Source organism: Glossina fuscipes, unplaced genomic scaffold (assembly GCF_014805625.2).
Source record: "Glossina fuscipes isolate IAEA_lab_2018 unplaced genomic scaffold, Yale_Gfus_2 1, whole genome shotgun sequence".
Classification (NCBI taxonomy): domain Eukaryota; kingdom Metazoa; phylum Arthropoda; class Insecta; order Diptera; family Glossinidae; genus Glossina; species Glossina fuscipes.
In genome coordinates, this window is record NW_023998415.1 from 43,651,828 (window position 1) to 43,677,781 (window position 25,954).

The 25,954-nt window shown below is 32.5% G+C and overlaps 1 protein-coding gene and 1 long non-coding RNA gene across 5 annotated transcripts in view; both read left to right on the plus strand.

Annotated features, from left to right (window-relative positions):
* The window catches only part of LOC119645055, an 84,240-nt gene extending 66,700 nt beyond the window's left edge, over positions 1–17,540 (plus strand). For all 4 annotated transcript variants that reach the window (XR_005248600.1, XR_005248599.1, XR_005248601.1 and 1 more), the window contains one exon: positions 17,327–17,540. This is a non-coding gene — a long non-coding RNA (uncharacterized LOC119645055). The remainder of the gene's footprint in view (positions 1–17,326) is intronic.
* Positions 17,541–18,436: 896 nt separating this feature from the next.
* LOC119631921 (tyrosine-protein kinase Src64B) lies at positions 18,437–25,954 on the plus strand. Its single transcript, XM_038024498.1, has 5 exons — positions 18,437–18,841; positions 23,727–23,997; positions 24,082–24,335; positions 24,417–24,724; positions 25,127–25,954. Exons 1-5 carry the CDS (start codon positions 18,610–18,612, stop codon positions 25,739–25,741), a joined length of 1,680 nt encoding a protein of 559 aa, XP_037880426.1. The 5' UTR covers positions 18,437–18,609; the 3' UTR covers positions 25,742–25,954.

Genomic DNA, 25,954 nt, shown 5'->3' on the forward strand with positions numbered 1-25,954 from the left:
AAAAAAAAAAAAAATTTTTTTTTTTTTTTTTTTTTTTTTGCAATAAAAAATTGTATGGTTTTGTTGTTGTTATTACTTCTGTTGTTGCTTGCTGCTGTATTTACTTGATATACATTACTGTTGATAATAAAGTCGTTGAAAAACAGCGACGTATTGCACATACGATTATGGTATATAAATACATGTATACATACATACGGATTGACTGTGCTGCGTGCTGCACTATGTACCGCATGCTTGATTGATTTCAACAGAGACATAAAAAAAAAAAAAAAAAAAAGAAAAGAAAAAAAAAGTTGTATTAACTTATAATTATGTTATGACAGTCATGCCGATGACGATAATGACGATTATTGTCATCACGAACAATGACAATGAATTGATATTAAAATATATGACATTGAAAAAGTACGTTCTGTGATTACGGTAGGAAAATTACTTGAGAGAGTTGTATACTGCGTGGGCGCGATGGCGCGAACATTTTTTGCCAATGTATGTATGTATGTGTTTAATTTGCATAAGTAAATCGCTTGTATGTATGTATCTTATTTTTGCGCTTTTCATAAATAATTTGCTAATAAATTATTACCGTAATAATTTCTTAAATGTAATCAGCTCTGTTAACACGCTGTGCCTGGTTAATAATCATAAAAATAAAAATTTATTATTTGCTTGAAAGAAATTTGGCGAATTTTTTGCTTATATCTAAATTTCGTTTCAGGTTCCATTCGCATTTCTGTTACGCTTTCTAATTTTGCTTTTTTCCTAGAACGTTATTGCATATGGAAATGTTGTCAATAAAATGTTATGCAAAGAGGTTAATAAATACATGTTAGTTGGATTTTATGCAGAAACTTGCAAAGAAAAAAATAATACATTTACTATATATATATATTCATTCATTCATATGGCTTTGAGTCTCTCCTCTACCAGCAAAACGGAGAATATCTATTTACATACCTTCAGGCGTAAAACAAGAAAAAAATCGATTGCATGCTTTTAAGTAAAATTTAAATAATATTCACTAGTCACCCGACTCTTTACTGACTGGTCACATATTTTCTATTTTTTATAATTACCCTATAAAGTACTTATTTTATTTTAGTATTAGGTATTTGCAAAAATTTTGATCACTTTTTCACTTGAAAAAGGCATCTATTGTGGAAAATTGATACAATGTGTATTAATCAAAATAGTTTCCATCATTTTCTGCAACCTTTTTGTAACAACATCGCGATATCATGTCGAAGGAACTTATATTGGTATGGCAGCGATCCACCCGCCCATCCATTTTCACATTTCTTTAATTTTGCGAGCTCGCGTGCCAGCCAAGCCATGCTACAGCGATCTGAACAAGTAGTAATCAGGAGGCGCAATGTCTAGCGAGTACGCTGGGTGTGACAGAAATTCCCATTCGAGCTGCAGCAGTGCATCCTCGATAGGTCATGCAACAAGTGGCCAAAAAATGGCCAATTTTCAGTCAATTAGCGTCGCCACCTTTTAACCGTTAAATCTAAAACCGACAATTTCGATATGATGGAGGCGACCTGCATATGCTTGATGGGCTTCGGCAGCAGATTTCTTCAAACAGACAACAAGAGTCATGAATTTCGAAGAAGAAGACTTGCGGGCGCCATGATTAGCGTCGGTGTACCCTAAATAAATCAGTGATAATCAATGGAACAGTGTAAATTTATGTAAACGAAAGTCAAAACTATCGAATTCAACCGTTATGTACACTTGTATTTCCCATTTCTTTATCTTTTTTACCTGGAGAAGGCGCTGATCAGAATTTTTGCAAACACTTAATATACTTTATACTGAAATTTGGTTCAATATAATTTTAATTTATATATCTTTCGTTGTGGTTTAATTAATCGCGTAAGATTTGTAAAAGATCATACGTCGTCAAGTTATTCGAATGCAAGTATGTAACGTTGATTTAGTGAAATACTTGCAGCAACACGCCATATGCTGAATGTCCAACGAAGATATGAACGTTAAAAAGTTAAGGAAATTAGAATCGGCTATGGCCGAATCTTCTATATCCAACGCTTGTATATATTAAAATAGAATATGAAAATATTTATTGTTGCACTTTAAAAATAACGAGTACGAATCCCGGCCATTTTTCTTCTTTTTTTTTTTTTTTGTCTTTTAAAAAAGGGAGATTCTCAATTTACGTTGTGGATGTGTCCCTTCGACGATTTGCCTCATTTTCAATATTCCGTGTTTGCGATCACAAGAATGTTGGACGTAGACTATCTTTGCGCAGATAGATAAACGGATGGACGGACGGACGGGTTGATATCAATTCAGAATTTGTTACTGATCTTGAATATATATAGGTTGTCGGGTTCTAGGTATTGCAAATGTTTTAGGAAAATTAATACGTCCCCCTCCTTTCGTGATGGGCAGAAAATTAATATAAAAAAAAAAAGGAAAAGAATAAAAAAGTTATTTTTTATCGAATGCAAAAGTGAGGATAAAAAAAGTGGACATACTATCAGATATTCATGGGTGCGGAATTACCTGTCATTCTATTATATCTTGGACTACATATTCACTGTCCCTTTCGCAAAAGCAATTACAATTTCTGCACAAGGTACAAGATTTCTTTTTTAAGCTTTTAAAAATAGCTCAACATAGAAGTCAACGTCGAGTATCGATTAACAGCTAATGGCTAAGCATATCTGTATTTGTGTATTGCGTTTCATAGGAGATGGAATTATATTTTTCGGACATACTTCGAGAAGAATACTATACTTTTTTCACGACTTATTTTTTATATATATACATATATATATATATATATATATACATATTGGAACGTAAAATAGTTTCTTTTGAGATTTCACATTTTTGCCCTAATATTTCTGATATTTCTGGTTTGTAACATTGACCTTGGGAATTTTAGGATAGCAAAACGAAATTATATAAAACACGTTCGACTACTCTTTTCGAATATCATGGTTCAACGATGTTTGCCGTAAGTACATTTAATGCATTTAAACCTTCTGAAAACTATCATCCAATACTAGATTTATTCTGATAGTTGCATTAATTCATTTACCTGATGAATTCCCCGGGAATTGTTGTTAATTTCTTGTTAAACCGACAGTTGCATGGGACGGCTTCACAAGCATACTCTCAGGCATAGTTTTTCTTGTCAAACATTTGTTATTCCCTGACAATATATATGTCATTGTCTACATCTGTCAAACTTCAATTAGTGCGAGCGGTGAATAAGTTTCTGCTAACCGTTACTTCTAGTAAAATTGCACGCGTATTACAAAAAAAAAATAAAAAAAACGGCATAAGTGATTTTATGCAAAGTATTGTCTATAGCGAAATGTTTTATCTTTCCTACCTCTTAAGCAGAATATCAATTGCGTGCGAATCGCTTAAGGCTATCTAGCCAAGTGAATCATTTTTCGATCAGAAAGACTAGTGTGCGCTGATAACAGCGGAAGAGGATAAGATATTTCGGGTTGCAACCGAAAAGCATTTCCTAAGCGGCATTTGTTCTATAGGATCGAATTTCGTTATATTGAAAATATAAATGCACACCGGCATGGCCGTCCATCATTATCGTTGATTGCAAAAATAATTCTTCTGACCAGCCCGGCCTTATATCTATCATAACGTACGCATCCAGTCTTCTATTCTACGACACTAGCCTTTATATTTCGGACGGTATAGCTCTCTCTTTGGTACGGAATTTGCCATGACCGAGGAATTAACATTCTGTACACTTTCCGAGATAACTTATGTATGCCCTTAAGTAAAGGCTAAGCACAGCACATTCCGATAAAGAATCACTGTTTTATGCACTACCTTACTACCAGCACTAGTTGTGGACATGTTCGGAAAACGGCGGAATGTTATTCAATGTCATCCTTTACGTAATTAAACACAATTGAAATACATTTCAGTTACTTAAACCATACCCTGCTTATGACTTTTGTCACTTTATCTCGATTAAAGACATTATTGTTTGCATCTGGACGAGTAAGTTTTCATTTTACAGTATTGTGTAAAAACCAAAGCTGTTGAGGTTGTTTTATCGTTCGCAAACTAAATTTACGAAAAATGCCTAAAAAGGACCAAAATTCGTTTCACTTACTCAACGCTCTGCCAAACACATTTTGGCCATAAAATTTGGCTGCATATAAAAGCTCATAAATCACTAGTTTTGCAGCAAAGAATTTTGCGATAAGTTTCCAAAATAAAAATCCGAACCCCCTCCCCCCGCTAATTTATTACCGTCGATAAGGGATTTCAATAAGGTTAGAATTGTATGCGTATGCTATTAGTGAATATAGCTCCTCGAGATTTGACATTTTAAAGGCTCGTGTTATCGGCTTTACTGAATCGGAATTTAAGAACACAATCTGCCCATCGGCAAAAAAAAACTTACGGTTTTTTAATGCATTTGCAAAATGTCTACAATACAATAATTAATGAAAAGAAGACGAAGAAGAAGAAGAAGAAGAAGAAGAAGAAGTTGTTACAGCAGGCTTATGAAGGTGACAGAAGTGATATTAGATAGTAGCAGCAATAGGAGTTGATCGGGAAAATGAAAAGCTGATATTGAAATATCTTCATATAATGGGGCTCGAGAAGTACAAACTCTTTACATAGATGCACAACATTTTGACTGTAATTAGGGACAATGCGTTCATGTGTCATCGCACAAAGATAAAATCGTGCAACAGCGAGCGAAAGACAAGAGCATCGTCTGATTTTTTAAGGTGTCCAAAAGTAAATGTACCGCTTCAAGGAGGGCATAAAAAATGTGCTAAGAGTGCAAAAAATGTAAGAAAAGCATATAAAGAATTGAATTAAACGTTGGCGTGCTTTTGTTGTTGTAAGCGATGAATGGATATCTGCGTTAAAAACATCAAAATTAATTATGTTACGTTAAAATGGTTTGCCTTTGTAATTCCGGAAACTTTTTTCACAAATTGATTATATACATATATACATATATAGCTGATACAGTACATTCTCAAGATATGCAAGTATAGACAATACTGGCGATGATATTGTTTTTATCCAATAATTTGCTTTCAAAGCTTCTTCCTCTCGTTTACTTTTACTCACATTTCACCACTATTGAAAGTACATACACGCACTCGTATTGCTTTGTTATTGTTTTTACCGTTTCACAAAGTGAGGAAATAAACAGAAATACAAACATTATGATATTAAGCACATGTTGTTACAGCCATACAACACAAATATGCTCGCCAACAATCCAAGCATATATATATATATATATACATACATATAACAGTATAACAACCCCCGATTACGATTACCGTCATCATCATTATTATAATCATTATCATCATCATCATCATCATTATCATTATCATCATCATCGTTGGCACTACAAGTTATTCACTCACCATTTCTTAGTTTAGTAAGCGTGAACTTGAACATAACTTATATGTGCTCATAACTATTGAAATGTTAAAACAATATTTGACTTTTTATAAGCTCCTTACATATTCTCAATCTTTCTGTTTTTCAATATATTCACTACGTTTAAGAATGTTCTTGCACAAGGCAGAAGGTGGAAATTATTATTAAAGAAATAGAAAATAGAAAAAGTTTTCTTTTTCTTTCTTCTCTTACTTAGTGTACGAAGCAAAATTTTATCTAAGAGCAGATATCCGTCTATTTCCTCCCTTTTTCTCTATATATTAAATTCATTTAATTAATAATGTCATCATCGTTTTAATAGAAATGACAATAATAATAATAACAACAACAAGAATAAATTTTGAAAAATCAACGCATTTTACATAAATGTTTTTAAAACAGATAAAAATGCTTTACTATAATTTTCTATAACTGCACGCCTCCACTTTACGTACATATGCACTTATAAGCTTTGTATTACTGAGCTAAAACAACTGTTTTCTTAAACCTGAAGTATTCTTAGCAGATTTATTTTTATGCTTGTGTATATATGTGTATATGTATAAGGTAGTAGTAGTTCGAATGCATGCCATTATCTAAATGTTGTATAGGTAGAGGTATACCTAGCTAGCGTATAAATTTTTGTATAGACATTTGTATATTGCGTTTGTGTGTTTTTGCATATTTTTCCTTTACAAAAAACATACATACACATATCTAAAACATATATAGAAGAACACTTTTAATCGATAGCACGTGACTCTTAAAGGTGAACGACTGTCTGATAGGAAGGTAAGCAAGGAAAAGAATATATATATATATATATATATATCTATATATCTATATATGTATATAAAATTTAAATAACCACTTATACGAGGAAAGACGTTGCTTTCTTTACGCATATACCCAACCGACAAGTAGACAGATACAAATGCCTATACTTATGTATGCCATATATATACATATATATATATATATATAAAGTTTTTCTTGCATACTTTTATTTCATTCGTGTATTGGTTATATGAAAATGTTTGTTTAAGGAACATTTAAAAAAAAAAATTAAATAAATAAGAATCTTTATGCATGTGTATGTATGCCTGCAGAATGAATATATGAAACTAAAATGAAAAATTCATTTGAAATTTATTTATTATTGAAATTATAATATTGGGAAAATTTAATTACACATTCCCTGTAACTCGCGTAATATATTTTAGCAAATTGTAAACGTTTATCGATGTGTGCGTGCAGAGTAACCGCGACTCTTCACATCTATAATCATTATCAGTAGATATATTACGTTGGTCAATTCATCTGTTATCCCGGAAGAGATGCGAATAAACTGTCTTTGCTCATTTACCTTTCTCCAATTATAATATTAAAGGTCTCGAAACGGTTGATACATCAACTGCCAAGCTGCTTGGAAAATTCTTTGAGAGAGAGTTTAACTTACTTTCACAGAGTTCGCCGTACTTTACTACTACTATTCACCATCATTGGCCAATGATATCGCTGATCAAAATAAATGCAAGCACCTATATAAATCCACGAATCATGTCATAGTGCCAGTCAGTTAGTTTAGCGATTTATTTTTGAATACTCATAGTACAGTTTCTTACTTTTGAATTGCTTGTTGTGCTACAGCCACGACCCACCATCAAATACTCTACTCTACCCTACCCTACAGTTATTTACATAACTATTTTTAAAATAAGCCGTTATACGGGAAATAGTTGAAAAATTGATCCGATCGGAACCATTTCCAACAGCTTTCGTCCTTGGATCAAAACATATATCAGTGCATCTATTGCCTGAATCCAAGGATACAAAACTGACGGACGGGAAGACAAGCTCAGAATCGATTCGGAAAGTGATTTTGCATCGATCGGTATATTGGAAAGTGCGTCTACCTTAAATTGTTCTCAGTATCGTATATGCAACCGCAGTAACTTAATATACCCTTGTATCGCAAGCTGTATAGAATGTAATAAACTTGATAACTTTTATACGCATTATCGAAGGATATATCGAAGGTATATTCATTTTGTCAAAACGTTTGTAACGCCCAGAGGGAAGCATCAGAGATCCCTACGAGTATATGTATATTTTTGATTAGCATCAAATTCTAAATCGATTTAAGGATGCTTATCTGTCCGTCTGTCCGTCTGTGTAATGTCTGTTGTAAACACTCTCCTGTCAGCAAAAATAAATCTATTGACTGCAAATTTGGCAGAAACATTGGAAGTTCTTGCACGTAGGTTGGTATTGACAATCGGTCAAATCGTTTGAAGGACACGCCCACAGCACAATGTAAATTGAGATCACCTCTGCTTTTTAAAGGAAATGAAAAATTGGTTTTTTGCTCATTATTTGTAAGCTACAACGAACACGGCTACGGCTGTCCTATGGGCGAAGCTGTAGCATTCGTGCAGAAAAATGGGAAAAATTTACCAAGTCTACCCATATTATAATCTATCAAAATTGACTTGTTTCTTCACCTGCCTTTATAATGCGCAGAAACAAGCTTCAAAAACCCTATAAAGTATATAAATACTTGGAATGCACCTAACCACGTCCGCCTATTCGTTTGTCCATCTGTCTGTTTGCGCAAACTTTGTAATATATCCGTTAGCGAAAACGAAGATATCGCCTACAAGTTTACAAAAGAATTTGGAATTGACTTAAAGTTTTTAAAAGACACGCCTACAATGCCCACATGTCTATACGACAAAAACTTGTATTTTGATAATAGAAGAAATCAGCTGCGCTCACTCAATATTATAGAGCATGAAAATGTTGTTCTTTTACTTCTTTTGGCCTTTTTTTATAATAACGGTGATGGGTAGAAAAGATTCGGTCTCGACCGAATTTAATTTTCTTTTTTTTTTTTTTTAAGCGAAAAGTTAGAGAATTTAGTTTGTAGAGATTGACTGTTATGAACGAAATTGAAACCGGCCTCAAACTATGAACAATTCATTCAACTTTTCGTGATCGCTTGTAGTCCCGTCTTCAAATTTGATATGTATAGTACATATATATATTTCATGTATGTACATATATATTTATAAAAAATTGCAAATTGACGCGCGTAAGGTGTTATACAAGCCGTGGCACAATATCTCTTTAAATCAAATTATGACCTGTGCATTAGAAAAGCGGTAATGAGGATGCACTTTGCTAATGACCTTTTTTATTAAAGCAAAACCTAAAACTCTAATCTAATCAACAATTTAATGCATTTTGGATGAAATAATGTATACCGCTTGCTTAGCTTTCTAATAGCAATTTGTTCTCCGTATAAGACATGCTTGCATTAATGAGCATAAATTGACTTTTTCTTACTTAGAGGTGAGAGGGACTTTCGTGCGTAAAACAGCAAATAACCTAAGAATAATAGATTATGTTAAATTCGATTTAATTTCCCTTGGAGTCTTATAGTTTCACTTACTCAAAGTCTCTAGTGACCTGCATTATGGTCGTCTAAAAATTTTATCAGCTTCATTCGCGTTCTTTAATTTTTAATGCTTTGGTGCTCATGTCTAATAAAACGAAAAAAAAAAAAACAATTCTAATTTTCAAAAAAAAATTGAGGTCATAGCTTTAAAAAAACTGCAAAAAAAAAAAAAAAAAAAAAAACGCGTATTTACGCAATTTATCTGCGTACATTTTAATCCAATTTACTCTTTACGCGCAAGAACAGTATTAACCCAATGAAAATAAAGTTAAATCATTTGAAAAATGGTTCAAGTTAAATTTTTAATGCTCACTGCGTAAATCATTCAGATACTTTCACAGCTAAATCATCAGGTCTTTGTAAAAGATTTTCTTTTGTTGTTTTTGTAAAGATTCAATCCATAAAATTCTTTCGATTGCTTTCAAAAAATATTGAAGACCTGTGACCTCCTTTGACGATTTTAGTTAGACACTGTTTTTTTTTCTGTCTTCGAACTGAAAAACCAGTATTAACCGGTAATGACGGCTACCTGTCGCCCCAAAAAAATTGTTGCCTCGTCTCTTGTTAAGAATTTAGTGAACGCGGCCTGGTAGCTTTAAAAAGCCGCAGCTAATCCGAGAATTTGTGTATTGTGACAATCGTCACACATCCGGCTACAAAGTTTCTAAATGATCTGATATAACTAAACCTTAGCTTAGGAGGAGGAGATAGTAAGTAATATCTCTTTGCTTTTAACGTCTAATGTAAGTCAATGTTCGCTTGTCCCAATAGGAAAACCGGCATAAGCATTATTTGACATCCCTTTCACTTTATATATTGGAAATTTTCGCTATGTTCGCTGAAATGTTTATAACTAGTTCTAGCAGTGAACGAATTTGTGGGCTTTCCATCCGGGCGGAATCTTTCAGTTTTACGCAATAGTATAAGTTATACCGGAAAGAATATAGAACCTAACAGGTCACATGCTCTGTGCCCGAATCGTTACGAGCGATAAACAAACGATCCAAACCATTAACATTGACTAGAAAGCTGAATACCTGCGACGGCCTTATCTGAGAGATGGCAGCTGGGTATTGTGGGCATTATAGGTTATTTCAACTACATCGTAACCATCGTCACCGACAACAACTGAGGCAATTGTGACGAACAACGGGTGTAGTATTTCAAAAGTGTCTCTCCCACTACTATAACACGACCGATTATTTTAAAAGTTTTTTTACAAATTAAACTTAAGCCTGCTCTTCATAAATATGTATGTATATATATGCTTTAATCGTAATCATCTGAAAGAAGTTATTTTAGTTTGGTGTAATATTTTCAATTCACATATAATGTTTAGATAGTGTTAGTAGTATTTCATGACATTCCGATCACAATGATATTTGCGGCTTTCGTTTTTGTGTAGGGCAATTGCTAGATTTGAATTTCTTGCAAGCAAGCTAACTGTCAAGTTGTAATAAAATTCTGACATATTTCATCATATCGCATGGATAGATTAAGAGATGCAACATCTATATGTCGTGCCACAAACTTACTGAGTAATATGTGATTTGCTAAATATCAGTACAACCGCACGATATAAAAATACAATGATTTTTTCAAACTAATAGATGGCAAAAGTATACTTGACTTGGATCGATTTTAATGCTCTTTGTCGTTTGTTGACTTTTTTTACTTTTTTTGCAAATACTTTGCCAAGGTAAAGGAAGTCTATATTTAGTAGATTCACAATCTCGCTTGCATAATCTGTTGTATAAAAATAAGCATCATATTCTATCTTTATAAAGCGGAAGCTTAAAATAAAACTGTCTATACTGTATATACATATATATATATATATATATATATATATATATATATGTATATATATAGCTCATAAGTATGAAAAATTGAAATTTCTTTTCGGCAATAAATGTAACTTAATTTTAAAATCACGTTCGTCGAAATCAATAAACGACAAAAATGATAGACATTCTGTAGTCTTGCTAATATCTACATATATCAGCCATGAGACCGTTAAGCTAAGATTTTTATATAAATATTGATGTGATTATGTGAAAATCGCATTAAAATTAAATATTAATTCATTCATATTATAACTTTTATATGAAATTCATTTTGATATAAATTTGAAGGGGAGAATTTTCACATACACAAAGAAGCAAAATGTATTCCATATATGCAGCGTGTACCTGTGAGCGTGAGCGTGCTTCTGTAATAAAACGGAATTCTTCTTATAATAACCTGATTTTTCAAAAATATATTGCGAAGGAAGCAAAGTTAACGTAGGGAGGAGGGTCGGGCTGAAGGCGATGTGAATTAAGGAAAGTAACTATGACGAACATCTTTTGCACGTTAGACGTATGTAGAGATGTGCATTGTTGGCTGTTATATAAAAAATTCATACAATTTATAAACATTGTTTCTAAGTATTTACGGGAAAGGTAGCAATAAAGTTGGTTAAGGATTCATAAAAATGAGAAACGAGTTAGATGAACGTGTTTTTTTTCTATTATCAAAAAGGAAGCTCGCGCACATCTATAACAATGCATTCGTTCCGAAATTTAGTCAAAAATATTTCTTAAAAAAATCATGCAATGAAAAAAACAGAAAATCCTGGATATATATGTAAGTATGTATATGTATACATATATATATATATATGTATATATCCATTGGGAACAAAATTTTTGTGAAATTTTCGAGCGATACTTAGAGCGGGAGGCATCAGTGAAATGTTGTGGGCATAGTTATGGGATATTCTTTGATTCTTGTGTATCGAGTTCATTATCAAAATTTGTCTGGACTTTGAGAAGTGGTAAGGTTACATGAAAACTAAGGCGGCTGGGTAAGCAAAAAAAATTAATTCAAGAATCTAGTTTTCACTATTAGAATGAATAATTCATCACATGTTTTGGACTTTGGATTTTTGTTGTGCATTTTCGGATACCAAAAACGATGATTAAATAGGTTACAAACTATTTTGAACAGAAACCCTACCGATTGCTTGAACTGAATATATGGGGAAACCGGCTCTTTATGAATTATGAAAACGTCACACACACGCCCGCTCGAAATGTTCGAAATGATCAATATACACGATACAATATGAAAAGAGCTCACCTTAAGCTCCACACTTTATATGAATATCTTTTTTTGTATACCGTTCACTGAAAGCAAACGCTTTTGTTACATAACCCTAGGGATTAATTTTTTTTTTTATTTATCTGGTGTGTCTCTTACTTTTGCTACAAAAAAGAAAAAAGTTATTATGAAAAAAGGCATTTAGCCGTCAATTTAAATATAAATTTAAATTTTACATATATAAAATATACATATATATATATATATATATATATATAATTTAAAAGCCATCCTTGACTCTCTTCGAAAAGGTTTAATTACCTCCTTTAAGCGTTTGTACGTAGTAGTAGTAGTAGTCGCTCGTTTCATGAAGACAATGGCAGTTGTCACCAACATTTATATACAAATGTGCGTTATATACTTACGTCTGTATAGTTATAATTAATAAAAAGCAACACTTCTTGTTATTATTTTAAAAATTATTTTTTCTAAAATCCTTCGGGTGAAATCACACTAGTATTTATATATACAGTATCTTTAACCTACTGGTAAATTGAATTTGCAGGCTTTCAAGTTAATGCCATATATATTTCCTCAAAGAATTAATTGGGGAAGAAAGAATGCATTCTACTTCTTCTGAAACGGGGTGAGACAGTTCGAGATACGGTGACGATAGATGTAATATGATTTAGTTTATAAAAAGTTTCGATTTATTTTCTACAGATTTTTTTTTTTTTTTTTTTTTTTTTTTTTTTATAGGAAACAATGAAAAAAATAACAAAGACCTTAAGTTTTCTGAGAGTTTCTGAGTTTTTTGTTTCTCCAAGTATCTTTCGAAAACAGATGTTAACTCGCGGCCGATATCACGTAATCTAAGTGTTGCATAATTGCAACTTTACTGATAAGTGGCAAGAGACATACTTATATATATATATATATATATTAATAAATGTCAATTAATGGTATCGTTTCGTATCAGAAAACAGTAAAGCGTAACGAAGGCGGGGACAATTGTTAACTGCAATCAACAATTGATTGAATTATTAACCAAGCCGAGAAGTTAATAGCCCGAGAGCATTATAAATATTTAGGCATAGCATTTTTCGATAACAATTTTTATAGGACATTAAAGGGTTCCACGTAACTTGGGCCACAAATTGTTGGTATCTCAATTTTCTATTTGCTCCAATTTTTTTGCTTCAATTGCTTATAACATCATTAGTGTAAAAAAAAAAATAAATAAATAAATAAATTACTAAAAACATGCGGTTTACAAACTAACACGCGGTGTACATCCTTAATCCTTAGATATTCGAAATGTTTACAACGAAAGTGTACGTGTTAGTGTGTCGTACAATTAAGTAAAAAGTACTGTATTGTGTGTATGTATATATATATATATATATATATGTATATGTAAAATACATATATAAAATATAAAAATATGTATGCTTAAGTGTAACTCGGATAAGGTCAAATATACTTAAAGTTGTTGTGTTCGTATACTGTGTAAGTATGTAATCTGTATGCACGATACGCATGTACCTTATGAATTTCACAGTAGTTGGCAATGTATGCATTTTATATGCTATAAGCGGTTGATTTTATGTCGAGGTTCCAAAGGCGCCATACTTTCCGCCAAGGAATAACTTAACATATTATTTTATGGCAAAAATAGTTGCATATCCTCTATGTGCGACGAACACATTTTTATAAGGGTCGATAGAGACTAAATTTATATATGTACATTTATGAACTTATGCGTAAAGCAACAATATATGCGTTCCTTTTGCGTTACGTTATAATTTAATATTAAAGGCGTCCTCTTTCTTTTTATTTTGTTTTGTTTTGTAGTTTAACTTTAACTTTATTAGCATCGTATACATCGTTGGAATTAATTGGTATATGCGGTTTTTCTAATATCTGTGTGCTGTGTGCTGTGTGCTCGTCGTGTACCGAAACCAATAATATAAATTTTTTTTTTTTTTTTAATCGATAGTTAATTTAATTAGAACGTGTAACAGATATGTAATTATGTAACAGTGTTTATGATGTTTGTTTTGCGCTTTAATTGCATTTATTATGTTGTATCCTTAACGAATAGCAGCTTAATGATTTAAAGGTTAATCGAGGGCGTGGGGCAGGGTGGCAGGAGGGCAGGGGGGCAGGTGTGGGGGCGATGTCGTGAAAATGTTGTCTTAACTTCCATTCAATTTAAATTGAATGCCTCGCCGTTTTTTCTACATTATCACTGCATAATGCCAGACAATTTATATTACAGTGAAAATAAATGTTTATGCTCCGACATGATTCTATACCAGACCGCCGTGTTCGTTACCCTGCTGGGAGCAGAGTTCAATTAGACAACCATTAATGCACGAAGACAGTAAATAGAATAGAACGGAATGAATGCGTTTATTGTTCTATGTTGTCTATGCATCAACATCAGCACATTAAACTGCAAATGAACATATTGGGTTTTGCTTGTTGACGGAAATAAAGAAATCAGAATGAGAATGAGAATGTGGATGAGGATGAAAATTTATAATGGAGAGATGATGGATGCATGTTGAAATATACAATTTCAGTAAATAAATTTCGTTTTGCTTCCCTTTTCTTCTCCCTCAAGCACTGACCCAGACCAATTATCAATGAATCAGTGTATCTCAAACTTGCCACTTCATACCATTCTAGCTAAAATTCCCAGCTATTTTTCCAATAAGTAAAGCATTAAAATAATTTGTTAGCGATAAGTGCAATAAACGTTTCAGGTTGCGTTACCAATTAGCCGTATATGGCAATGTAATCCAATACAAAACAATACAAACCAATCTATTATTATCGATTGGAAAGTTATCGTCGCCTTAAGGGATGGAATCTTGGAAACCGAAGTGAATATCACCAGAAACTTTTCATTGAATAAAAGCATATCTACAGGAAATGATTATAAAGCTGAGCTTTTTCTAGATTACTCTCTGACCGTATATTACTAAAAGAGATGAATGAATGAATGAATACAATTAAAAAAAAAAAATAAATAAATAAATAAAAAATGATATTTGACCACAACTGCATTTTTTATACCTCACGCCCATTATCTTATTTATATAAGCTCATCAAGCATTTTATTTCATATCCAGTTGATCATACTGCTAAGAAAAACTGAAATCCTCCTGGAATAATAAGCAGAAAATGTAAAAAAAAAAAAAAAAGAAAATAATAAAAATAGTAAAAATTTGATCATTTATAAATTTGTGTGGGCGCGGCTGATTTTTAGTTTCCCCTCTAAAGTACATATGGAAGATTTCAACCTTCTACCTCTCATAATTTATGAATGCTAAGCAAACAAACATGAATGTTCGCTTGGAGACACAGATTTGTATTCAGTTTAGGCTTTACCGCGCGCGTGTCCTTTGATCAATTTGTTCTATTTTCAATACCGACCTGGCTGCAGGACCTTGCATTGCTTTGCCAACCTCGAAGTCCATAGCATTATTTACCATTAGACAGACGGACAGACAGACAGACAGACATGCTTAAATTGGTTTAGTATTTGATATTTGATCAAGAATATATGTATACTTTATGAGGTGGCTGGAGCTTGCTTCTGGGGGCTTCGACTAAACGTGCCTCTATCCACCGATTATATTCTCATTTATAAATTTTGTGGACAAATTAGCTAATAGAGGGGAAACGTCTGTATTTTTGTATTCCAATTTGTATAAGTTCCCTACTTTTCTACCTCCAAGCTGCAATGCTAAGAATTGGTAAGGAAGCTTCTTTATTGCCATGTTGCTCATCATCATCATTATTATCCTTTAATTGTTTTCTTAGACTTTCCACGTCTGGGTAATAATCAATTTCACTTCGGTCATTCATATCCTCTTCGTTTTCAGAAATATTTCCACATTCCCAAGGCATGTCAAACTTTATGAATGCATATTTGCATATTTCTTTAGAATTTGGTTTCTTCGAAAATCGATTAGTTTTGATGAAAACTCAAATCATCAAACGCGGGATTTTCGAAACATTACTTATGCGCCAAACGCATAACGCCATTATTTCACTATTATACACTATTTCTAAAAAAAATCTGCCATATATCCCACAAAATTTTCAAATGCAACATCGCACACAGATAACTTATATGACGACGACGGATGAGAAGTAGTTTTTTTTTTTTAATTACCTATAATAATTACAGTAAACTCGAAAATATCTCTCCAAGCAACACTCTATTAGACGAGTGTTTTCTTTCACACATGCTTTATTGTCTATGATTGTCAACACACCCTGAGGTTTTGTGTAAACATAAATTGGACTGGAAGTATTCTTTTAATATGGAGTTCTCGCTTGTCCTGAACGTGCCTCCATACTGTATGACATAATAACGTGACTCGGTGCTCTTCAATTGCACTATACGCTCTTATACTCACCTGTCAGCAGCGTTCCCGCCGACAATTTCAGATTTTTCTACGAACGCATACAAATACCACTCCACTCTTTCTTCCTTTACTTTTTGTAAATCTTCTTTATCGCCACCGGCGGACATCTTCTATATCGGTGGCAAAAAAAAAAAAAAAGAATAAATATTAATAATAATAATATGAAAAGAATGTATTGGCAACAATTTCATTCTCATAAATTCTACATAAATTCTACGTAATTTCTCCTTTGTTTTCATATACAATTTTTACAGCTGTTTGACGTAACGGATAAGTATTATTTTTTATAATATAAACTCTAGTTATGTCGGCGGCAATAGTTGCTCTCCATAATTAATATGAAATTGAACGATATCACTCAGGAAAAAAAAAAAAAAAATAATTGATTACTTGTGTGCTATAAATAAATATAATATCTAACATTTGCAAAATAATCAAATTATTTAGTGAAATTACGCGTTATAAACAGCAACACGTTTGTATACATTTAACGTAACGATGACTTGACTTTCTTGAAAGATGTTCAATTGATCGCTTATCAAGGGAATTGTAACGACCACAAATTGACGCTTAGCGCATCAATTTGCAAGTTTTATTTAAGCTTATCTTGTTAGCTAAACTAAATGGTACATGCAGGCTAGTTGAATATTAAAAATAAAAGAAAAAAAAAAAAACTTATCACAACTTAACCTCAAAAAAAGCAAATGATAGTGGGATAAAAAGAAAAAAGAAGAAAATGTTTTAAAAATTATTACGTAACAGATAAGTAAATTACATTTATTTTACTATACATTATATATATATAGTTGATATATTCGTAACATTAATTGCTTATAAAGTGAATTCGTTTAACTAAAAAAAAAATATATATATATTTTTGTTTTCTTTTCTTCTTTACTTTTTACAGTTTTTTTACTTATTCCGCTGTTATCAATTTCGAATTTGAAACTATGCCAAAGGAATCGATTCATAAGCTATGTTAACATCTTTGGATAAAATAGAAATATTTCATAAAATTGCTAAAATTACCTAACCTCGTTTAATTCCGTTTCTGACGCTCTCCTCTCCACCCTCTTTACTTAATTGACCGCAGTAATAAGAAAAAACAAAAAAAAAAAAAACAAAAAAAAACAAAAAACAAAATAAGTAAAAAGAAAAATACAAAAACCATTAGAACATAAATTCATTGTTCGTGTGTTCAAAACAAAAAAAATAAAAAATAAAACAAAAACAGCAAGAAAAATCAACGTAAACTAAAAAAAAAAAAAAGCCATAAAAAGCTTCAATGCCAACGTTAATACAATTTATTATACACCGTCTTTACTGCAGCAACAACTACAAACAACAACAACAATAAAAAAATCCAGCGATATCAATAAAATTTTTCTTACTAAACCACCCAACGCCCTCCACTGTCCTTTCGTTTAATAAGCAAAAAAAAAAAAAAAAAATTAACGAATAATTAATTAAAAAAGCCAGATTTTTTTTTTCTCTAAATACAGCAATCAAAAAATAAATAATAATAAAATATTAAAAAAAAAAAAAACAAATAAGAATTACAACAAAAACTTGACTGATAGTCTACTAATTTTCTTACAACGTATTTTCTCATTAAACATTCAACAGAACTAAAACCAATAAATTTTTCAATTATTTTATTTTATTTATTTTATTTTTTTTTGTTTATTTATTTATTTATTTTTTTTTTCTCTATATAAAGCTGCTTCAGAGAAAATTAAAGGCCAAGCCGAGCGTCCCTTAAGTTTTTAAATTTAAACCTAAAACTATAAATCTTAAAAAAGTGATCTCCAATACAATTGAATTAAAGCTTAAAGAAACTCTTAACTCGAAATCTGTACGCTTTTCAATTTTCTCATTTGTTTTTCGTGTTTCTGAAAAATATCTTAGCCTTCACATGTTTTCCTACGTAACGCTTGCTCACTCGCTCTATATCCTTCCTTAATAATAATAGTAATAATAAAAAAAATAAATAATAAAAATAATAATAATATTTAAAAAAAAAAAAAAAAAAAACAAAAACAAAAAATTTAAAAAAAAAATAACGGCATTTAATTTAAATCTTTTTGATACCAAAAGAATACCAAATCTAAACCAAAAATCCACTACAAAACTACTTTTTTATTTTTTCTATAAATTTAATTCTATACTTGTTTCATAACAAGAAAAACAATGGGGAACAAATGTTGCAGTAAACGCCAGGACCAGGAGTTAGCACTTGCTTACCCCTCTGGATACAAAAAATCCGATTATACATTCGGTCAAACACATATTAACAATAGCGGCCAAAAACATAATAACGGTGGATCGTTGGATTCACGTTATACTCCAGATCCGAATCGTGGTCCATTAAAAATCGGAGCTAAAGGCGGTGTAGATATTATAAGACCGCGAACAACGCCGAGTAAGTAAATCAATTTATTATTAGCAAATTAAACCAAAAAAAAAAAAATTTTTTTTTTTTTTTTTTCCATTCATTTATTTTAAGTTAAACTTGAAGAAATATAAGAAATTTCTACAACATAAAGAAAGGATTAGAAGAAAGGTGCATCAAACAGTCTTCATTGGAAAGATTTACTATTTAATAATCAATAATACAATTTTTATCTATATATCTTATATATATATGTATCGAAATTCTTTTACCAATTCTTGAAAATTATACGTATGGACAGACAACGTTAGCTTAGTTAGTTAACCTTCACCTCTCTTATGGTTTTCATTAAGCAAAGTTTTTATTAAAAATTTTTCAAAACCGTGTTATTCGAGTAAATCGTATATTTTCGAATAAATATGAAAATATGACATAGACAAGGTATTTTGTTCTAACGTCTAAAGAGACGATCAAACGTGTTACTTATGTATTACTCGATTATTCGAGATTGTTCAAGCTTAATTTTATTGCAGGAACTATCAAGCAAAAATTAGGAAATTTTCTCAGCGAATACTCAATGCATTAATCTTCGAACGATCGTTCTAAAGCTCATCGTTTGCTTGTTTTCGCTCTTTTTAAAACCAACATTTCAAAATAAAATAACAACAACAAAAAATTGTGAAAATACTCTAGTGTAACGCGGCGCAACATTAAATGCCTTACATGATATCGTTTCGATATTTAAAATAGGACTTTATATGGGGACTGGTCAAGCAGGCGGTTCCGTCTTTCATCCATTTTCAGCAGCAATCGTTCGTGGGAGAAAATACGTCGGTGCACCGACATTTATCGACAGATGGACAGACAAGCTTAGATTGATTCGAAAAGTAACTCTGAATCGATCGGTATAATAATAGGTGGATCTGTTTCAAGTCATACTGGGTTTTACGTACATCCGTACAAAACTCCGTACACTCTTGTACTGCAAGTGGTGTAGGGTGTAAAAATATAAACACAAATACAAATGTAGATATGTACATACATATGTTCGCATTTAAACATACACTTTATAGATGTATATTTATATATATATATATGTGTGTATAACATGGTCGCATTTATAAACATGCAAACATATTTAAATCGTGCACTCATACACTCGTGCACTTGACATAATTAATATGTATTCCACTTACAATAGCAAATCTATTATAATTTACAGAAGAACAATGCATTGACTGGCAACACAGCAAGCGAGACGCCAGTTGTTCTCTGTTTTCTTATTAGTTAGATATGGCAATGAAATAATTTAAAAAATTATCGCAGGTATCGGGCATCATAATAGGGCTGTTAAGAAACTCAGAAATTTGACTAAATGAATTCAAATGAAAAACGGCTTAGTTTTGTAGCGCGGGAGTGGCCACAATTGTGCAGGACACTAATGAATGGAAATGGAAATGAAAAGCGCTTAGCATGGCTAAGGGGTTGTCAAAAATTTCCATTAGCGCATAAGACTAAAAGTGATATTTTCTTAGAATCGGGTTGTAAAGAAGAAGACATGCACACCTAATTCTCTTTTTACACGAAATTTTATTTAACACAAGTCGGAAAGCAAGGAAATCTCTGTTTAGCTGAATTCTTTTGTTCTAACACAATTTTTAAGAAAGACGCTACAACGGCTCATCATTACTTTCCATTAGTTCCATCATCAGATCAATCCATTTTTATACCTATCATCAAAGGATAAGGAGTATATTTATTTTGTCAAAACATCACATAGTATATATATATATATATATATTTGATCAGCATCAAATTCTAAATCGATTTAAGTATGTCCGTCTGTCCATCTGTGTAATGTCTGTTGTAAAAATTCTCCCGGACGCAAAATTGAAGCTATCGACTGCAAATTTAGCGCAAACAATGGATGTTCTTGCACGCAGGTTGGTATTGAAAATAGGCCAAATCGGTCGAAGTACACGCCCACAGCACCACGTAAAATGGAAACACCTCTGTTTTTCAAAGTAATGAAAAATTGGTTTGTCGCTTATTCCCCATAAACTAAAATGAATAAATGTACAAAAATTTGAACACATATTCTATGGGCGATGCTGTAGCATTCGTGCCGAATTAATTAACCACGCCTACTCAATTTTATAGTGCATCAAAATTTAATTGTTCAGTCAATGCTTTTATAACGCGCGGAAGCAAGCTTCCTAAACCCCATAAAGTAAACAAATTCTTAGCTAGTTTTAAATTTGGACTGCCCCTAAACATGTCCGCCTATTCATCTGTCCATCTGTCTGCTTACGCAACTGTATAGTAGTAGTTGTGGTAAACTTTCTCCCATTAGCGAAAATAAAGATATCGCCTACAAATTTGCAAAAGGATTTGAAAGTGACTTAAACTTTTCCAAAGACATGCATGCAACTTAGAATAGTATTATTTTGAAAATAGAAGAAATCAGCTGCGCGACTCCGTATTATAGAGCATGAAAAAGTTACTCTTTTATTTACTTCTTCTGTCTTTTTTAAAATAATTGTGATGGGTATAATAAAAGATTCGGTCCCGAACGAATTTAATTTTTTCACTTGTTTTTTTTTTTTTGTCCGAGTAAAACGGTATGTGGGAAATGGCCGTGGTTCGGTCCAATCCATTTTTGTCAGTGCTCAAAATTGAGCGTAGATTGGATGGGAACATAAAAATACTTAAAAAGGCCTCAGACAGTGAGATAGAGATTTGAGAAAATGATCCTGAATTGATCGGTATAATAAAAGGAAGATTTACATTCGCACAAACTTATCAAATCTTATGTGAAAAGTCGCATAGGATCATAGGCATTGATTTTCATTATTATGAGGCGAACTAAGAAACTGATACTTATGTGAAAGAAACGAAATCGTATCCTAAACGACTTTTGCAGAGCAATGTCGTTTTTTTTTTTCCCCTTCTTAACTCAGTAATCGCGTGCATATGAATTTACCAAAAAATTATTTCCCTAAACTTATAGCGCGGATGTGTGTTCAACATATTATTTTAAGGGAAAAGCGTTGGGGAAGCGATAAAAGAAACTGATAAAAGAAAAACAGCGAAAAATTTGAAATTGTGGAAACCTTACTAAGTGATAGAAATCATAAAAATATTTGTTGTATGAAGACTTAGAGCTTCCATTAATAGCGTCGCGATTGTAGCTGTAGCGCAATGCTTGCTGTTTTCTTTTTTTTTCTTTTTTTTTTATCATTGCAGTAGGAAAATAGGCATGCAGTACTGGTCAGTTGGTCAGGCAGATTAAGGAGACACTTAACCGTACATACGTAGTAATGTCTTGAAATAGTCTAACAAAAAATTATTATCGATGGCCTTGGTAGTGATTTTAACGTTACAAAAAAAAAAAAAAACCCAAGGAAAATACCGTTTGTACGAATGTACGAAACATTGAAATTCGATATATGAAAGCAAAGGCCTTAGAACGAATTATAGCGCAAGATTATTTCACGAATGTCTCTTGGCAGCGATTTCATTCATTCATTCAAAAGAAAATTGAAGAAAATAACTGAGTTCAATGCGATCCCATATATTCAGTGAATTGATTTTACGCCGCAGCTATGCTAAGTTTCCATAGTACTTGCGATGCATATAACTTGCATAGAAATGATCAATAATACCCGGAACTAAGTAATAATTTATTGATCAAGATGACTTCGTGAAAAGCCGCTTATTTTTTGATATAATGATTATCACTATCCTCAAAATTCGCTTTAGCTTCCGCCATATCCTCATTTTTTGATACAAATCTCTCTGTAGAGCGTATTCCTGACGTTTGCAGACAGATGATACAAGCCGATAGCGAAAAAAATTTGAAGAGTGCGATAGGCGTAGGAGGCATTTCGAACTTCATGCAAATATCTGCGGCGCGGTATTTTCACTCCATCTTACTGTACACCTTTGGAAAGCAACAGCATTCTTATGCATAGATTTTCATATCTTCAGAATATCAGTTATTCGGCGTAATGTCACTTTTCAATTATCGAGAATAATTTCCAACATTTTTTAAATATATTTTCTATATTAAAAACTCTACCTCTACTACCTATAACTACCTCGTTTGGGCGCCCAATGCCTAGCCTAAAGAGCTGCCTGAAAATTTTTAAAGCCAATGCTAAGATGCAATGGCATTTTTACCCATTACAAGGACATGTACACGAAGTCTTAAGAGATGCCCTTTCAAGTCTGCGACATTCTAAACTTAATACCGATTTTTTCTTCGAAACAACATTTTTGTGTCTGTCTCGGGAATTATTAAACGATTTGTTTATAATGCAAATGTTGTAATTAATTTAGTTGCTTTGTCTGCTTGCCAGGAGGCGTGTTTGCTAAGCTTAGAAAAATAATTTCAAAGGTAACAAATATGGACCACGTAAGTATATTTTTTCATGAAAACTAAGCCTTTGTTTAGCAAGAAATTCCAATTTTAATTTACATTAGGATAAAAATGGATAAAGGATAATGGAGATCTTTGCTAAATTTGAAGTATGTCAGTTCACCTACTAAGGTCCCCCCTTTTCATATCAGGGGCAAACAAGGCATTGTTAAGGGAAATAATGTAGCGTGTGTAATTGTTACTCTTGCTCGGCAATAACATTTTTCTTTGTCGAACGAGCAGTGGACTTGGAATTGAGAAAAAAAGAAAAGAATATTTGCCTCATTTGCGAACGCTATGTTACTTTAAAGCTTTAAATTGCGTTTAGCTTGAAGCAAACAATTTATCATTTTTTAGCAAACATCCTGAGTTATACTTTGCTGCTGCTACTAGTTTCTCCATGTTGTTAAATATCGCCAAAAAACAAAAAAAAAACAAAATTTTATTAAATTCAAAAATCGTTTCCTAGTAATTTTCTAACAATTTCCCTTACAGCTGGTGTACAAAGTACTGGAGGCGGTGGCGGTGGCGTTGTTGTTGGTGGTGGTGGTGGTGGCGGCGGTTTGGCAAAGCGACGTGTCGTCGTTGCCTTGTATGATTATAAATCACGTGATGAGTCTGATTTGAGTTTCATGAAGGGCGACCGTATGGAGGTCATTGACGATACCGAATCTGACTGGTGGCGTGTAGTTAATTTGAGTACGCGTCAAGAAGGTTTAATACCATTAAATTTTGTGGCGGAAGAACGGAGCGTTAACAGTGAGGAGTAAGTGGAAAATGAACATAAATTAGGGAAACAATGATAATAAGAAATTGTACGATATGTTTTCAATGTGATTTGTTGTTTTAGTTGGTTTTTTGAAAATGTGTTGCGCAAAGAAGCCGATAAATTGCTGCTGGCAGAGGAGAATCCGCGGGGAACGTTTTTGGTGCGACCATCCGAACACAATCCCAACGGTTATTCGCTGTCGGTGAAGGACTGGGAAGATGGTCGCGGTTATCACGTTAAACACTACCGTATTAAACCGCTGGACAATGGTGGCTATTATATAGCCACTAATCAAACCTTTCCCTCCCTGCAAGCTCTTGTCATGGCCTACAGCAGTAAGTATTGTATAGATTCATATAAATCATTAAATTATATGTTTAATAAGAATTTTTTTTTTTTCTTTTTTAAATAAAAAGAAAATGCTTTAGGACTTTGTCATATATTATCGAGGCCATGCCCTAAACCTCAACCACAAATGTGGGATTTGGGGCCGGAATTGCGTGATAAATACGAAATACCCCGTTCGGAACTTCAATTAATACGTAAATTAGGACGCGGCAACTTTGGTGAAGTGTATTACGGTAAATGGCGTAACAGTATCGATGTAGCTGTTAAAACCCTGCGCGAAGGCACTATGTCAACACAAGCGTTTCTGCAAGAGGCTGCTATTATGAAAAAGTTTCGTCACAATCGTTTAGTAGCACTCTATGCGGTTTGTTCACAGGTGTGCAAAATTTTCATTCTAACTTCTTCTCATTCATTATTTTTTTAAAATTTAAGAAAACTTCTTCGACCGTTCTCCTGAACATTCAAACTTATTTGTCAATTAGTTCTTCTTTCATTCTCTAACGCTGTCTATTTCTAGTCTTCTTCTTTATGTTTTATAAGATTTATTTTTTAAAACTTTAAATGAAACTCTCTCTATTCTTTTAATTTATGGAGTGGAGTTTGTTTAACTTCAAATGGGTCAAGGAGAGGAGAAAAGAGAAAAGAAAAAAGAAAAACAAAAAACAAAAAAGGGAAAAGAAAAAAACAAAAAACATTTTTTTTTTTTTTTACTTAAATAGAGAGAATTTTCCACTGATTTTTTTTTTTTTTTTTTTTTTTTTTTTCTTTTATATTTTAGGAGGAACCCATTTATATTGTACAGGAATACATGTCAAAAGGCAGTTTACTGGATTATTTGCGAGAAGGTGACGGTCGTTATTTGCATTTTGAAGATCTCATTTATATAGCCACCCAAGTTGCCTCAGGCATGGAATATTTAGAATCCAAGCAATTGATACATAGGGATCTGGCGGCCCGTAATGTCTTAATTGGTGAAAATAATGTAGCGAAAATATGTGATTTTGGCTTGGCGCGAGTCATAGCCGACGATGAATACTGCCCCAAACAAGGATCTAGATTTCCCGTTAAATGGACCGCACCTGAAGCTATTATTTATGGTAAATTCTCTATAAAATCGGATGTCTGGTCATACGGTATATTATTAATGGAATTATTTACGTACGGGCAAGTGCCATATCCGGGCATGCATAGTCGCGAAGTCATTGAAAATATTGAACGCGGTTTCCGCATGCCAAAGCCTACGAATCATTATTTCCCTGATAATATTTATCATTTGTTGCTGCAATGTTGGGATGCAGTGCCCGAGAAAAGGCCAACATTTGAATTTTTAAATCATTATTTTGAATCATATTCAGTAACGTCGGAGGTGCCCTACCGAGAGGTGCAAGATTAGAATTTATAGTTATTAGGTGTAATTAATATATTAAGATTTTAGTAGGTGTTGCTATCATTCTCTCCCTATATTCTTTTCATGTTTGTAAATCCCTTCCTCCTACCAGAAGAGCAAGTCCGCAAGTATTATCTTCTGGCTTATAATTGTTTTGTTTATTTTAAAAGAACTGAAATTTAATTTTTAAGTTTATTATATTATATATAAGACGATATT

Coding starts and splice junctions, on each gene's coding strand:
- LOC119631921 (XM_038024498.1), top strand. CDS start 18,610: ATGGGGAACAAATGTTGCAGTAAACGCCAGGACCAGGAGTTAGCACTT. Junction 18,842..23,726: donor AAGACCGCGAACAACGCCGA/GTAAGTAAATCA, acceptor TTTCCCTTACAG/CTGGTGTACAAAGTACTGGA. Junction 24,336..24,416: donor TCTTGTCATGGCCTACAGCA/GTAAGTATTGTA, acceptor TTAAATAAAAAG/AAAATGCTTTAGGACTTTGT.